Source organism: Rattus rattus, chromosome 3, assembly GCF_011064425.1.
Source record: "Rattus rattus isolate New Zealand chromosome 3, Rrattus_CSIRO_v1, whole genome shotgun sequence".
NCBI lineage: Eukaryota > Metazoa > Chordata > Mammalia > Rodentia > Muridae > Rattus > Rattus rattus.
This window is the reverse complement of record NC_046156.1, coordinates 38,586,852-38,602,345: the sequence shown is the minus strand read 5'-3', so window position 1 is coordinate 38,602,345 and position 15,494 is coordinate 38,586,852. Positions and strand designations below refer to the sequence as shown.

The window sequence follows — 15,494 nt, the reverse complement described above, 5'->3', positions numbered from 1 at the left end:
CCACGCTGAGCCAGACTGACTGAGGGAGGGCATTATTGACTTTACCTTTATTTTTGAGTGGGGCAGATGTGAGGGCGGTTGACTGGCCAAGAGTAAGGACAGAGCTGGTAGTCACTGGGTCAAGATTAAGGAGAGGAGAGGGTAAAACTGACGGAGGAAAGGAAACTTTTAGTTAAAACTGGGGTTTCATTAAGAGACATATAGCAAGTATTGCAAACTGCTAAACTGCGTTCCTAGGTTCATTTCCTAGGTTCAACCTGCTCAAAGTAAACATAGTCCACCTGAGTACTGGCATGGGGGCGAGGGTGGCAATCTCCGTGTCAGAAAGTAGTTGTCATCTAAGTTTTATAGTTTTTAACTGTTGGTAAGTTAACAAGCCCGTCAACTTTTTCATTAAAAATTTCACTTAGTAAATGAGAACGGATTCAAAATGCACAGGGCACCCAACGGCGATACGTGTTAAACATGCTAAATATGTTTAAATATTAAATATGTTAATATGTCAGCATGTTAAATATGTCGCAGTCACGTGGAATAGCAGGCACATTAGCTCTAGAGGGCAAGGGACTGAAAGGACAAAGACCTGTCGGAGTTCAGATCCTGGCACCCACATAACAAGGCGGGCATTGTGCCTCTGCCTGTAACCCCGCACTGTGGGCGGCAGAGGCAGCGCGGGTCACTGGGACTTGCTGACTCTCAGCTAGCACAAAACTGTGAGCTCCACTCAGGTTCAGGGAGAGGCTTGCCTAGAGGCGGAAGGCTGAGCGTATTGAAGAGGATGCCCAACGCCACCTTCTGGCCTCCGCAAATGTGGAACATGGGAGTGCAGCACACACACGCACACACACGATCATAAAGCAGTAAACTCTATTTAGTCGTGTCGTTATGTCGTTTTAAGTATACACATTATCTACACAATAGTTCCAAGAGGAAAGGACACTGACCTTTAAGCAGAACGTCTGAAAATTCCCTTTTCTGGTCCCTTTTTCTTTTCTGGAAAATATTTGCTGTATTAGGTTCCTTCCCCCACTTAACCACTATACGCTGAAGCCACTAGATAGCCACAAAACAAACCCAGAAAATCAAATCAAGGCACTAACAGTACTCATTTGGCACGGCAAAGTGTCCGTCTCCTCACTTACAGAACGGAATGATGACATAACTTACATTCGTGAGACAGCTGCAGGAGGTAGTCAGGGAGGGATGGTGTGCTTAGCATCTCGGATTACACATACACACAGATTTCACTGGAAGACTACTGTAGTTTTTCTTTGCATCAGAAAGTCTTGCATCGGGGTTGGGGATTTAGCTCAGTGGTAGAGCGCTTGCCTAGCAAGCACAAGGCCCTGGGTTCGGTCCCCAGCTCCGAAAAAAAGAAAAAAAAAAAAAGTCTTGCATTAAATGTTAAGAATTAGTGCAATAGGAATGAAGATGAAATGTGTGTTCCTACTCATGACAAAAGGCTCTGAGGAGCAGAAAGGTATTTAAAAAAAAAAAGGTGGGGAGGTCGGGGCAGCATGCATAAGAGGAAAGGCTCGGGGAGATGCCAGGAGAGTCTCTGTGAATGTAGGATTGGGAAGGTAAGAGAATTACCTCAATGAATTTCAAAGATAAGGAGTGAAGAAAACCTTTTTTTAAAACTTTATTTATTGATCAAAACCTATAAATCTGATAATGTTGAAAGTTAAAGTCATTCTTGTGATTATCATTTTTCCCATGATAGCTTAGAAATGTGTTTTGTGCTTGCTGTTTTTCTAGTGTGTAGTTGGTGGAGGTGGTAGTGTTTTTAAAACGGGGTCTTAAGTAGTCCGGGATAGCCTCGAACCCGTGATCTTCCTCCTTCCAACTCGCACATGTTGAGATTACAGGTGTGTGCTACCATACCTCTGCTGTACATTTTTGTTGTTGTGAGATAGTGTCTCACACCGTAGTGCAGGGCGCTCTCTAACTCACGACGGTCCTACCACCTCGGCCTCCTGTGTGCCAGGATGTATATATACTGTGATGCCTAGCTTGGAAAACTTATTCTTTGCTGGAGTGTTAAAAGATGTTTAAAAGAACAAAACCAAGCAAACCAACAACCCCTTTTCTGGGCTTAGAATGTAGCTCAGTTCGTAGAAGTTTACCTAGAATTCCCAAGGCCCCGAGTCGGATCCTCACCACTCAGCTATAAACCCAGCACTTGGTGGGTGAAGATAAGAAATTCAAGGCATCCTCAGTCACATAGTAAGCCTGAGGCCAATCTGAGCTATATGAGACCATCTCCAAAAAAAAAAAAAACAAGTTTATTCTTTTTAAATTTTGTAATTGAAAAGTCACATGTTGTAAGTAATAACATATTTCTGTCTTGCTTTTTCTGATTTATAGCATAATAGCTTACATAAACTATAACAGTTTTAGTGATGCCGTAGGTGATAAAAATAAACAAAAAACCCCTGCAGAATATAGAATTAAACCGAGGAAGATTGAATCCTGCCTCTATGGACTCTTGGTTCTGTAACCCAGAGAAAATGGCGTGACCTTTCTGTAACTCAGTGTTCTCATTTGTAAAAGGAGGATCCTAATGGTATCTATCTCATAATATTTTTATGAGAAGTGGGTAATGCATGGTCTAACTGCTTGGCATATACAAGAAGCACACACACAACAAATGGTAATTATTATAAGCCTTGCACAGCTGCTCTTGTGTTCAAGGGTTCACACTCAAGGCGTCCTAGGCAAAGTTATGACTCAAACAGATGTTAGCATATATATAAGCAGGGAAAAGTCTTGTCTGTGGGAGTACCTGGGTTGTGCAGGGGCAGTTTCTATCTAACTTCCTGAAGGCCTTTGAAGGTAAGAATTACAACCACTCGTCCTAATGGCCACATGGCCCGTGTTGTGTCTCTTAACCCAGATAAGAGGTTTCTGCGTTTATCCTACCTTGTCACAGGGTGGGCAAAAAGTTGAACGAAGTGGTCTTTCTTCTTGGGTCTTACAGGGACGCTTCAATCTTCTGGTCCATACTTTTCAGTCTTTACCAGGACTGATGCTGCTCTAGCTTCCCAGGACTCCACAAGGCCCCACCCCCTGGCAGCCCATGGGATGGGGCTTATATCTAGGAGACCTTGGCAAGCTGTTAGTGATCTATATACTGGGGCTTATTGTTAAGTCACTGCTTAGGCGTCAACTGTCACTGCATTAGAGCAGGGCCCCTGGTGCCTGGCCGCATGAGCACCAGATAATAGGTGCTAGTAGATTTGGACTAAAGTGCACCTGCTCACATCCCCAGTGGTGTCAACCCCCAGAAGGTATGGATGATTTGGTCTGTACCGTTGATTCTTATCCCCATAATTCCTTAACCCCCCACAGTCTGACTGAACCCTCGTTTCTCACCCTCTAAAATCTTTCCCCATCCCCTTGCTTTCATTGATAACTAACTTGTGAGTTTCTCGTCTTAGAACATCTTTTCCCCCTTCTAGCCAAGGTCTTACTCTCCGTATTTTCTTGGTATGATTCTCAAATAGAATCCATGATTCTGGGGAAGACCTATCTCTTGCTCCTGATTGCAGCTTCCAAACCTTTCTCCTCCTTTCAGAAACGCTGGATCCTTTGAAGTTTATATCATATTGTTGTACTGAGTATTGATGATAACCTCCTATTAAATTCACTAAGCATTAGGCTTAAAGAAAAGGACTGCCAGTCATGATGGTGCACCCCAGTAGGATTTGCTGAAGGAGGCAGGGGCACGAGGATCACAAGTTCGAGGCCAGCCTAGGGCTACACATTTTGGGCTGGAGAGATGGCTCAGTGGTTAAGAGCACTGATTGCTCTTCCTGAGGTCTTGAGTTCAAATTCTGACAACCACATGGTGGCTCAGGACCATCTGTAATGAGATCTGATGCCCTCTTCTGGTGTGTCTGAAGACAGCTACAGTGTACTTATATGTAATATAAATACATCTTTAAAAACAAAAAAGAAAGAAAAGGACCAATGTCAGGCAGTGTTGGCACGCACCTTTAATTCCAGCACGTGGGAGGCAGAGGCAAGTGGATCTCTGATTTCAAGGGCAGCCTAGTCTACAGAGTGAGTTCCAGGAGAACCATAGCTACATAGAAAAACCCGCCTCTTAAAAACATCAAGAACAACAAAAACAAACAAAAGGGCCATTAGCAAAGGCATGGATGGGGCAGGAAAACACAAGAAATAGTATGTGCAGTAACAACCAAGGGAGAGAGACCATGGTCCTGGGCAGAGCAGAGTAACAGAGGGGAAAGCTAGGAGCTACACATAGGGACAACTAGGAACACATAGGAACATAGGAACGGAAGAGTGCATAGATCTTAGCTACAGGGAACATAGTCTTCCCTCTGGCTGCTCCAGTCTAGCATATAGATCCCCACTGGCCACATCCAAACAGTCCCAGAGCAAGGAAACCTGTTGAGTTTAGCTCCCAGGTTTTACATAACAAGACCAAGAGGTCTGATGGGGCAAGTGGAAGAAACCCAGCTTCCATCCTCTTGGTTGCTGCTGCCTTCATTGCTCTTTTAGGATCTGAGCTCTTAGCCACTTATTTTCATCCCCATCACTCAGTGTGGTTGGGGGCTGCTTATCCGTCTTTCCATCCATTCCCATAGTCATGCCCTAAAAACTCTCACTTGAGCCATTCCACTCAAAACTACAACCTGGATAGGTCACCGCAAGGGTTAGAGTATGTGTATTAGTCAGGGTTCTTTAGAGTTACAGACCTTTTGGAATGTCTCTAAATTAAGAGAATTTATTAGCATGACTTACAATCTGCAGTCCAACGAACCAATGGGCGGCTGGGAATGGGAAGTCCAGGAACTTAGTAGTTGCTCAGTCCCACGAGGCTGGGCGTTTCAGCTGGAATTCTGTATAAGCTGGATCCTGAAGAAGTAGGTTCCCAAAGATGCCTCGGCAGGTAAACGCTAACAAAGAAGGAAACCTGCCTTCTTCCATTGCCCTTATGTAGGCCTCCAGCAGAAGGCGTGGCCCAGATTAAAGGTGTATACCACCACGCCTGGACCTAAATTGTTCTTTCCTTGGAACTTGCTCTGTCTCAGGCTGGCCTTGAACTCAAGAGATCTGCTTGCCTCTGTCTCCTGGGATTAAAGGTGTATACCACCTTGCCTGGGCCTAAGCTTTTTGTGGCCAATATACCTCAAAATCCACATCAAAAGTGTGTGTCATCCTAAGTCAAGATCCGGATCAAAAGCCTGTATCTCCCAGCCTCAAGATCTGGGTCACAGTTGTGCCCTCCATTTCTGGATTGCAGTTCATTCCAGATAGAGTCGAGTTGACAACTGGGAATAGCCATCACAGGATTCAATCTTAATCTTTTTTAAAAAGCAATTTGAGACAGATCTTATACATGCTAAGTTGGTGTGGCCCTTACTATGTAGCGATTACAGTAATATGCCAACCCCAGTTCTATGTGGTGCTGGGGAATAACCCAAGGGCTTCATGCATGATATATGTAAGCCCTGCACCAACCCAGCTGCAGCCCTGCCAGCTCTCCAGCTTTCTAACCCACCGCTCTTCCCAAGCCTTTATTCTTCTTCCACTCTCCACCTCCGTCCTTCTGTCTCCACCTTCTACTCTGTCCACAGAAAATGCCTCAAACCTCACAGCCCGGTGAGAACCTTCTCTCTGTGTTGTTTACTGTCGAAACTAACCCTGCCGAAAGGTTAGCTTCAATCTGCCTTTCCCAGTGGGAGAAAAAAATATATAAAAATATATCGATTGCTTTCTCCTACGTTTGTTAGCACAGGCTTTAGAGGGCGTTTTGTTTGTTGTTTTCGAGACAAGGTCTCTAACCCCTGAGCCTCCTGCCTCCTCCTCCCGCAAACACAGGCATGTGTATCTACCAGCCCTGGCTTCAAGAGCATTTTTAATTACCCTGCTCCTGGGGAGGGTGCAGGTTACCTAATATGATTACCCCAACCTTCTTTCTTCAGCTCTCCCGCTTGGTAAACCAGATTGCCATGCCTTTAGTCTCTCATCCACAGACTTCCATGTACCTGCAACCCCATCCCAGGCCCCTGACTAGTTAATGGGTAAGGCCCACCCCTCCTCTACAGACCCATCTTCTCCACTTAGGTTCTAAACTCAGATCTGTTTCCTCTTCTGAAGCAATACGTTCCCGTTCCCACACTCCTGTGGCGAGATTCCTCTACTGCAGCTCTCTCTTTTTTTTTTTTTAAGATTTATTTATTTATTGTATATATAAGTACACTGTCGCTGTCTTCAGACTTCAGACTCACTGGGAGAGGGCATCGGATCCCATTACAGATGGTTGTGAGCCACCATGTGGTTGCTGGGATTTGAACTCAGGACCTCTGGAAGAGCAGTAAGTGCTCTTAACCGCTGAGCCATCTCTCCAGCCCTACTGCAGCTCTCTAATAGCAAACGTGTCAAATTCTCATCTTAAAACGAATTTCCAAGGGCTAGGGAATGTAGTTCTGGGGTAAAAGGCTTACCTAACATTTGCAAGGCCCTGCCTTTGATCCTCAAAAAGGAAAAACACATTTCCTCAAGTCTAGATTTTCTGTCTTTTACCCAATATGACCATTTCCCATTTAGGAAGACTGGAAATGTCTACTAAGAAATCTGATTTTCTTCAGTTTTTTTTTTTTTTTTTTAGTCTGTCTCGTGCTCATTCTCGACTGTTTTCCAGCATTTGCAGTGCTTTGGAATGCTGCCATTGTTTAGATTTCCAGCGACTGACCTGTTCCAAGTACCTGACCTACTTACCTGTGATGGACGTGTACCGGGCTGACTGCAGTCCGATCCTTAAATCGTTTTCTTCTCCTGGTTTCTGTGGATGGGTTGCGTCTGTTACTTTTCTGTTGCCATTAGGAGACACCATGACCAAGTCAACTTACAGAAAGAAGTGTTTATTTGGGCTGACAGAGGGTAAGAGCTCCTGGTGGCCGAAGGGCGCAGCAGCGTTCAGCAGGCATAGCTAGCTGCAGGAGCAGGAAGTCAGCTCCTCACATCTAGAACAGCAAGCACGGAGCCGAGAAAGCGACTGTTAATAGGAGAGCCTTTTTACTCTCAAGGCCCATCCCCAGTGGTAAGACTTCCTCCAGCAAAGCCACCTCACCTAAGCCTCAGAATGTCACCAACTGGAAACCAAAGTGCTCCAGTGCCCGAGACTATGGGGGAACGTTTCTCATTCAAACCACCACACCAGTCATTCCTGACTTTCCTTCTATCCCCAAGACTTTTCCGTCTCCTTTTCTTCGATGACTCAGCCTCCTCGACGCCTCTAAGTGGTAGCAACCCCAGACTCTTCGTTATCCAGGACTGCGCTGGGGAAGACGGGTTGTCAGCTTGACAGCACCTAGAATCCCCTAGGAGGCGAGCTTCTGGGCGTGCCTGTGGCTGGGTTAGATTCGGTGGAAAGACTCACTGGAACTGTGGGTGCCATTCACTGGTTCACGGACTTAGTCCCAGATTGGATAAACAGAGGAGAGAAGTTGAGAACCAGCAACCATCTGTCTCTGGTTCCGACTGCAGGTGCCACGTGACCACCTGCCTCACACCCACCCCTACTGCCATGCTTTTCCTACAGTCCCCTCACACTTAGAGCCAGAGTAAACTCTTCCTTCCTCAAATTGTATTTATCGGGCATTATGCCACAGCAGTGAGGGGATTAACTAACGCGACTAGTCATCTGTGTCTATTTAAATCTTTAAAATTATATTTATGTCTGAGTGCTGTGTCTGCATATACACGTGCATGCCAGAAGAGGGCATCGGATCACATCATGTGAGTCACCATGTGGTTGCTGGGAATCGAACTCAGGACTTTTGGAAGAGGAACCGGTGCTCTTAACCGCTGAGGCATCTCTCCAGCCCACTTCTATTTAATTTTAAAATAACGTAATGAGACAAAATTAAAATTCGGGTCAATTGCACTAGCCGTATTTCAAGTGCTCACTGGGCTCATGTAAGTGGTGTACCACACAGATGCCGGTAACTGAATCATCGAAGGCAGCGGTGCTGGACAGGACTGACCTGAGTGCTCTAGCGGCCTTGCCCAGCTCCATCGTCTATAGCGCATCTGTATGTTAATGAGCTCTAAATGTATACTGCCAATCTGACCCGAGCTTCAGATTTGTACGGAACACCGCCTCTGTCACATAAGCATCTGGGTGCCTTAAGAGGCTATTTGAATAAAAATCCAGCATAGGGCACCGTTTTCAGCCTCCTCCGCCTTCCTCTACCCAGAAAAGCACTTTCTCCTCTGTTAGATGACACTATCTCATCAGGGTTTTAGAAATATGCTTCTTTAAGTTTTTTCATTTATGTGTATATGTTAGTGTGCGCACTGTTTGTAGGCTCCTGTGCAGGCCGGAAGGCATCAGATCCCCTGGAGCTGTGGCTACACAGGCAGTTGTGAGCGGCCTGATGTGGGTGCTGGGGAAAGAACCCTGGTCCTCTGCAAGAACAAGTGCTCTTAACCATTGAGCATCTCTGAAGTGTCCTTCTCACCAAGTTTGAAACGAAAAAATCTGGTGTTACCCTGATTATTCTTCTTTTTTTTTTTCTTCATCTTCAGTGCTCTAGTCCATTTGCTTTATTAACCTCATACATAAAATATATTTCAAATCTATCCTTAGCTACATCCTCTGTCATATTGTCTAATCCATAATTCTTGCCTGGGACACTGTCCTGCTTATATGACATACCCTGCACCTACAACAGTTTGCAGCCGTGCTCAAATGCATAATAAAATATGCTGACTAAATTGCTCAATCCTGTATAGAATACTGGAAAAAAATCCGACTTTGTAAAAACCTCAAAAATATGTTGGATAATAGATATTTGTCATAGAAACTTTAGGAAATAATTTTTTCCTGTATTTTTTGAGGAACGGTCTCATGTATCCCACAAGGACCTTACACATGCTCTGGGGCTGAGAACGACTTTGAATTCACTAACCTCCTTTCTCTACCTAACTCCTAAGTGCTGGCAATAAGTGTTTCAACTACTAAGACCATCTCAAGAAACTCCAGCGAACAGATTCAAGAATGACCACTTCCCAGACACGTTTATTGATCAGTGTGAATCACGCATCGTTTATTTTGTTGACCATTACAATTTTTTTGGCCTGCTTTCCTGGAGCACCGTGAACCTGCTATTGATGTGTCAGTTTGACTCACCTCAGGAAAACTTTCGTTGCTACTTTTTCGGCTAGGCCTTAACTGCCCCACTTAGCCTGCTGTAGCTTAGTGACCTCTTGAATATATTCTACACATTTTATCTCGGTCCACTTCTCCCAGTTGTGGCCAAATGTATTTTTCCTATAGTTATAGGAATTACGATGAGGGGACAAGAGGGTAAGGTAATAAGAAGTGTAATGGTATCCTTTCTATAGTAAGTCAGTCATCTCTAATAATGGGGCTTGGGACCTGGAGCCGTGCAATTAGATGCCGGGCATCTGCAATGCCTCTCAGTTTACAAACACACATCTTCACAGCAATGCAAACACCACAACTGCTTATGAAAGCAACCTCCTCTCCTTGCTTCCTCTTCCCTCTGTACAATGGTCAAAGACCTTACTGGAATTTTTATGTCAGTCTCTAGTCCTATCTCCATCGGCTTTGCGATCTGCTTCGTTTTATGTGTGGGTGACATAAATATGACTCAAAATAGTGAAAGAAGGTCTCCCAAGAGGGATTCTGGAAAGGTATATTGTCCTTACTACAGACCCGATGGCCAACACGACAACTTCGAAGGCATACATCACCATCCTTGGCCACTAATAACTTCTTTTAAATGTGAAGCAAATCGTAATGTTGAAGCCACTTTGGAGAACAGCAGAGAAGGTTCTGAAAGAGGAGGACCTGACACTTTGAAACATCCTTGAGCCACTCTTTCCTCCTGTGTATGCTCATGTGTGTATGTATTTGGGAGTGTTCATGTGTGTGTGTGAGGAGGTCAGAGGTCAACATTGTCTTTCTCGATTGCTCCTCTTCCTTATTTTCATTTTTTAACGATTTGTTTTTATGTGTCTATGTGTTTTGCCTGAATTATTTCTGGGCACCATGTATGTGCCTGCAGAAGTTGGAAAGTTCCCCTAAAACCATGTGGGTGCTAGGACCTGAACCCGGGACCTCTGGAAAAGCAGCCAGTGCTCTTAACCATTGAGCTATCTCTCCCCAGCACTTGAGTCACATGGTATGCGTCTAAAACTATGGCTTTCTCATTGCATCCAACTACAGATTTTCATTGCATAAATAACCCCAGGTAAATTAACTTTTGTGTAACCTATTTCCCTATTTGTAATTCAAAGAGTAACATTTACTTAGGACCTGAATATTAAGAATGAGGTTAAGAGGGATTGGTGAAAGAGCCCACAGGCAACGTGTCAACAAGATACAGATACAGATACAGTCAGGAACTCTCCCAAGCTTGCCTGCTGACTCGGGAACCAACACACCTTCCTGGAACTTCTCAGTATACTTCCAAAAGCATTCCAGGCTTCAGGCAAATGTGATTGCCAATCCAAGTTGAATTTAACAGTCTGATGTAGCATTCTTAGGCAGCATGGGTTAGGAGTTCTGGTTTTTAATTCTAGACCTGAAGTTATTGTACTTAAGTCAAGTTGTAGCACCTTTCTGGACCCGTCTGCATGCCGGGCCTACCCAAACCTGTAACCCCATAAGGGTCTGAAGGAAGATTTATTGTCAAGAAGTTTTATTTTGCTGTAACTTAGGCTAAGAAAACACAAATGTATGCACAACTGGGATGAGAGGGGACAGTGGAAGCCTATCATTTCAGTGGAACGCGGGAGGAATAAGCCGGGAAGGCTTTGTGGTAAACTTTGTGACTAACTGCAGGGCTATGACCTTCCTCTCTTGTTACCTGAAGCCGAGGAGATTCTACTCCTCTCAGGAATATGACAGAGCTTGAAGTATTCTGGTTATAGTTTGAGATCTGTGAAAATGTCTAGAAAAATAAAAACGTGACTGTTGCGAAAGGGCGGATTATGCCTCTGACTGGCAAAAACTTTCAGTTCTGTTTGTCTTGGAACCCAAGTAAGGAAGAAAGGAAGTAGCGATGTATGCCAGGAGCCTCAGGCAAAAGCTGGCAGGGCTGGAGCAGCTACTAACCCGGGGCTTCGTGGTCCTTCTGCCGTACATGTAGCCTGACCTCGCCACTGGCAGAAATCAAACTTATCCAGCACTTAACTTCCCAACTACACAACGGCAGCACAAATTCGGAGAAGACAACCGTTACCGTTCCACACAGCACATCCGGGTTAAGTACCCTTAGCTCCACCCACCACAAACAAGGCCGGCTCACTGAGACGCAAGAGATGCGTCGTTCTGCGTTTTCCAATCAGAGCCACGCTTCTGAACTTTGACCGCCCAACTCGGCAAGCTCCGCCCAGCGCAGGCCAGCCCCGCCCGCAGAGAGGTGCTTTGCTCCACGATTGCTCTTTAGCGTCGTGCTAGCAAACTTTCCTGGCGCCGGGCATATACGCATGCGCCGTCCTTTGAATGGTGTGCGTTCTGATTCTAGCTGCCTCAGCAGGAGGGCTAGCGGTCTTGCTAATAGTGCGACTATGGGCCGTGCTTCGGTCCCATCCTGTCACTCCCCGACAGTCTCTCGGACTCTTGATAGTAGCTGGATCCGGTAAGTATCCGGGCGGAAGTCGATGGGCTTGTGTTAGTCACTACAAAACCCAGAGTGCACCGCGACTCTCCTCGGCCTTCTCGACGCCTTTAGGAGCGCTGCATGCTGAGATTTGTAGTTTCTCTGCGTTCCCGGAACCAGACACCCCAGGGAAAAATGCCGGTTAGCTGACGCCACCCAGCCACCTTGTCATTAAGACAGATTATTTACACTTGTCTGTAATTAAGCCTCACTGTAGTGTACGGCTTTCTAACAAATAATTAGCGGTGGAGTACGCTGAAGCCTTTTGAAGCGGATATATTGCTGCCCTCTTCGCAACTGTGCGTTATTCATCTAAGTCTTTTGTATTTAGTTTAAGAAACGTGAACATTACATGGTAAACAAGCAGAGTTGTCACACTTATAAATGCGCAAAGTCCTTGAGGATAAAAACGTGGACACCCCAGATCACAATACCTTCAGAGTGACAGGATATGAGTAATAATAAACTGTCCAGTCAGCTCTGAAAATGTTAAAACTTAAAATTTTAGATGAACAGTTTTGACGGGTGTATAGTTAAATACGACTCAACTTTAAACAACCAAGGTGATACCGGATCCTATATCAATGCTACCTGGAATATAGCCATTTGCTCCAGGAACAGTAAAACAAAATCAAGCCTAACAGAAATGGATGCAGTCGAGACACACGGTGAATTCGAGGTGTTTAAGGCTGCCTCTGCAGCACGCCATTCAGTTTTACAGTAAACTTTAAGAAGTAAACACTAATAAAAATACAAAAACTAGTAATGTAGTTGTGTATTATCGTTATAAGTGTTATTACTGTATAGAGTAGTATATGTTGTACTTTTTCATATGACAGGCAGCACAGTAAGTTTGTTTGCATCATACTACAAACATAGATTACCTTGGGCTACTGCGTTATGATGGTTGTCCTGTCACTAGACAATAAGGTTTTTTCAGTTCCCTTTTAATGTCATGTGACCAGTATACTGTCATTGACTAATGCATCATTATGTGATGAGTGACTGCACACATACACACAACTAATGTTTATGATATAAGTAAATGTACCAAACTTAATGTGCAATTATAATTCCTTACTTATTTCCTTAACATATTTCGAGTCGTGGGAATGGTAAGACACTACACTGAGCTCCGGGGGGTGGGGGGGGACTGAAAACAGAAAGACAAAACAAAACAAAACAAGCATCACTCGACACAGCGTGATGCCTATGTGCCAAGCACTAGGAACAGGACAGGGGTGCAGCAGTGAAGGAAATAGGGGCACAGACAGAAGAAGAGACAAAAGGAGTAGCTGCCACACAGAGAAGGCCCGAAATCCCATATTGACTGTATACAACATCAAGCTATTTCAAGTAAGATGCAAAGCTACTTGGGATTTTGGAACACAAATAAAATATTTATCACATATTTTTAGTAGAAACACACTAGATGTAGTATCGAAAATAACCTCAAGAAGTACAGGGAGAGAAAGTAGGGATATGATCTATATAAAGCTATACTTATAATTTATGTCACAGAGTGGCTTGGAGCAAGATGAGGTGGTAAGAAGTGGTTGGAGGGGTGGAGAGATGGCTCAGCAGTTAAGAGTCCTTGTTTTTATACAGGACCAGGGTTTGAGTCCCAGCACCCATACGGTGGCTCAGAGCCATCTAGAACTCCAGTTCCAGGACTCCTGGAGAGACTGAGTGGGGCTCTGAGTGAATGTGTATTGTCAGTATGGTCATGCCCCATGGGAGTGGCAAAGCTTTCTGTAGGTAAAGTGCAGGGAGATGATAAAGACTGTCTCTGGTCCTAATAGGATTGTATGCAAAATATAGCTTTCTCCCCTCCCAGAGATGTCTACAGCCTGAAGACTGTTCCCCTACAGAGCGAAGCTTGCCTCCTTGTCCAACTGCACACATCTGCACACAACCACCCGTTTCCTGTATAACCTGTTTGTTATCACCCTGCCTTCCTGTATATAATAGACCCCCCATCCCAAGCTTCTGGGGTCCTGTGGCTGCTTCATCAGAGAGCCCAGACCAGCCAGTCCTTCCTGTTCTGTCTGTGTGTCACATGTCTGTCCTTTCTTCATCCTCTCACCTCCCAGCTAAGTCAGATTCAGGAGCTGTGTAGAGCATGGCAGGATCCTACACCCTCTTCTGACTTCCGTGGTCACGAGGCACAGAGATGGCACACAGATATACATGCTTCATACATACGATTTATTTATTATGTATTCAGTGGCCTGCCTGTATGTATGCCTGCGGGCCAGAGGAGGGCGCCAGATCCCATTACAGATGGTCATGAGCCACCATGTGGTTGCTGGGAATTGAACTCAGGATCTCTGGAAGAGCAGCCAGTGCTCTTAACCTCTGAGCCATCTCTCCAACCTGAAATAAAGAAGTGGCTGGATGCTGGGTGTGTTTTAAGGTATATCTAATAGTATTTTATCAGTGCATAATGATCTCCAATATGTCTCTTTTTTAAAAGACTTTTTAAAAAAAATTTTTTTAGATTTAAAGATCCTGTGAATTTTACATCTTCATATCCAAAATAACTTGAAAAAGAATGCATTAATGAACATGTACAGACTTTTTACTATTCTTTCTATTTTTTCCACTATTCCTTATGCAATATAGTATACTAATTATTTAACTAGCATTTACGTTAAATTAAATAAGTAATCAAGGAATGATAAGTAATCAAGGAAGTGTATAGGAGGAAATGTGTAGGTTATATAAAAAAAAATGAAACCTTTTATTTGTAAAGGACATGAGCACGTGGAACTCTGTGCCCCGGAGATGACTGTAGTTGATGTTTTTAATAAAAGATTTTTTTCTTCTTCTTTTTTAATTAGCCTTCAAGTGTGGAGGGGGGGTGGCCTGGGAGGTTAGAAGAGTGTCCCGTCTTCAGGAGCTGGAGTTATAGGAAGTTATGAGTCACTCCATGTGGATGGGGAGATGAACTCCAGTCCACTGTAAGAGTAGACAGAACTCTTCATTCTCTTAGTTGCTGAACCATCCTCCCAGCCCCCACTGTAATTGATATTTATTTATTTATTCATTCATTTATTTATTTAGGTTTCTCTGTGTAGCTCTGGCTGTCCTGGAACTCACTCTATAGACCATACTGGCCTCGAACTTGCATAGATTCGCCTGCCTCTGTCTCCTGAGTGCTGGGATTTAAGTCCTGCACCCCTACTGCCCAGCTGAAACTGATTTTTTTTTAAAGATTTATTTATTTTATATGAGTACACTGTCACTCTCTTTGGGCACACCAAAGAGGGCATCGGATCCTATTACAGATGGTTGTGAGCCACCATGTAGTTGCTAGGAATTGAACTCAGGACCTCTGGAAGAACAGGGTTCTTAATCACTGAGCCATCCCTCCAGCCCTGTAACTGATTTTTAGTATTTGTGCTGCCTAAGCGAGCAAGTTAAAGTTTTGATTTTTAAAGTTGTGATTTGGAGAATAAAGTGTTAACATTTTTTAGATTGCAAAACATAAGGAACTGAATGTAGACTCCTTTGGAGGAACAGGTAACCCGTTGAAGACTTCAGTGTGCCGAGCCCTCTGTTGGGACCTGAGGTTAGAGCAGCCAACAGTTTTCTTTCAGGAAGCTCATACCCTGATGTCAGAGCTCATTAAGTTGCTTCTCCACACAGAAACCTCCTTGTCCTGTCTTCGTCCGGCTTGCCTGACCTCACTTCACCTTCATCCTTGTGTTCCCATTACCCCATGAAAACAGCTCAGATCTCACTTTCTCCTCCCAAAGCTTTCCACTCCTGCATGTCTGTTATTCCTACAGGTCATCTTCTTAGCTTTTCCAGGGTCGTTCT

The 15,494-nt window shown here is 44.4% G+C and overlaps 1 protein-coding gene across 1 annotated transcript in view; it reads left to right on the top strand.

Moving 5' to 3' along the window:
* Positions 1-11,412: 11,412 nt before the first annotated feature.
* Alg14 (ALG14 UDP-N-acetylglucosaminyltransferase subunit) overlaps positions 11,413-15,494 on the top strand; it is a 72,544-nt gene continuing 68,462 nt past the window's right edge. Inside the window, exon 1 of the mRNA XM_032897399.1 lies at positions 11,413-11,648. Within this exon, the coding sequence (XP_032753290.1) occupies positions 11,513-11,648 (136 nt within the window). The 5' untranslated portion in view covers positions 11,413-11,512. The remainder of the gene's footprint in view (positions 11,649-15,494) is intronic.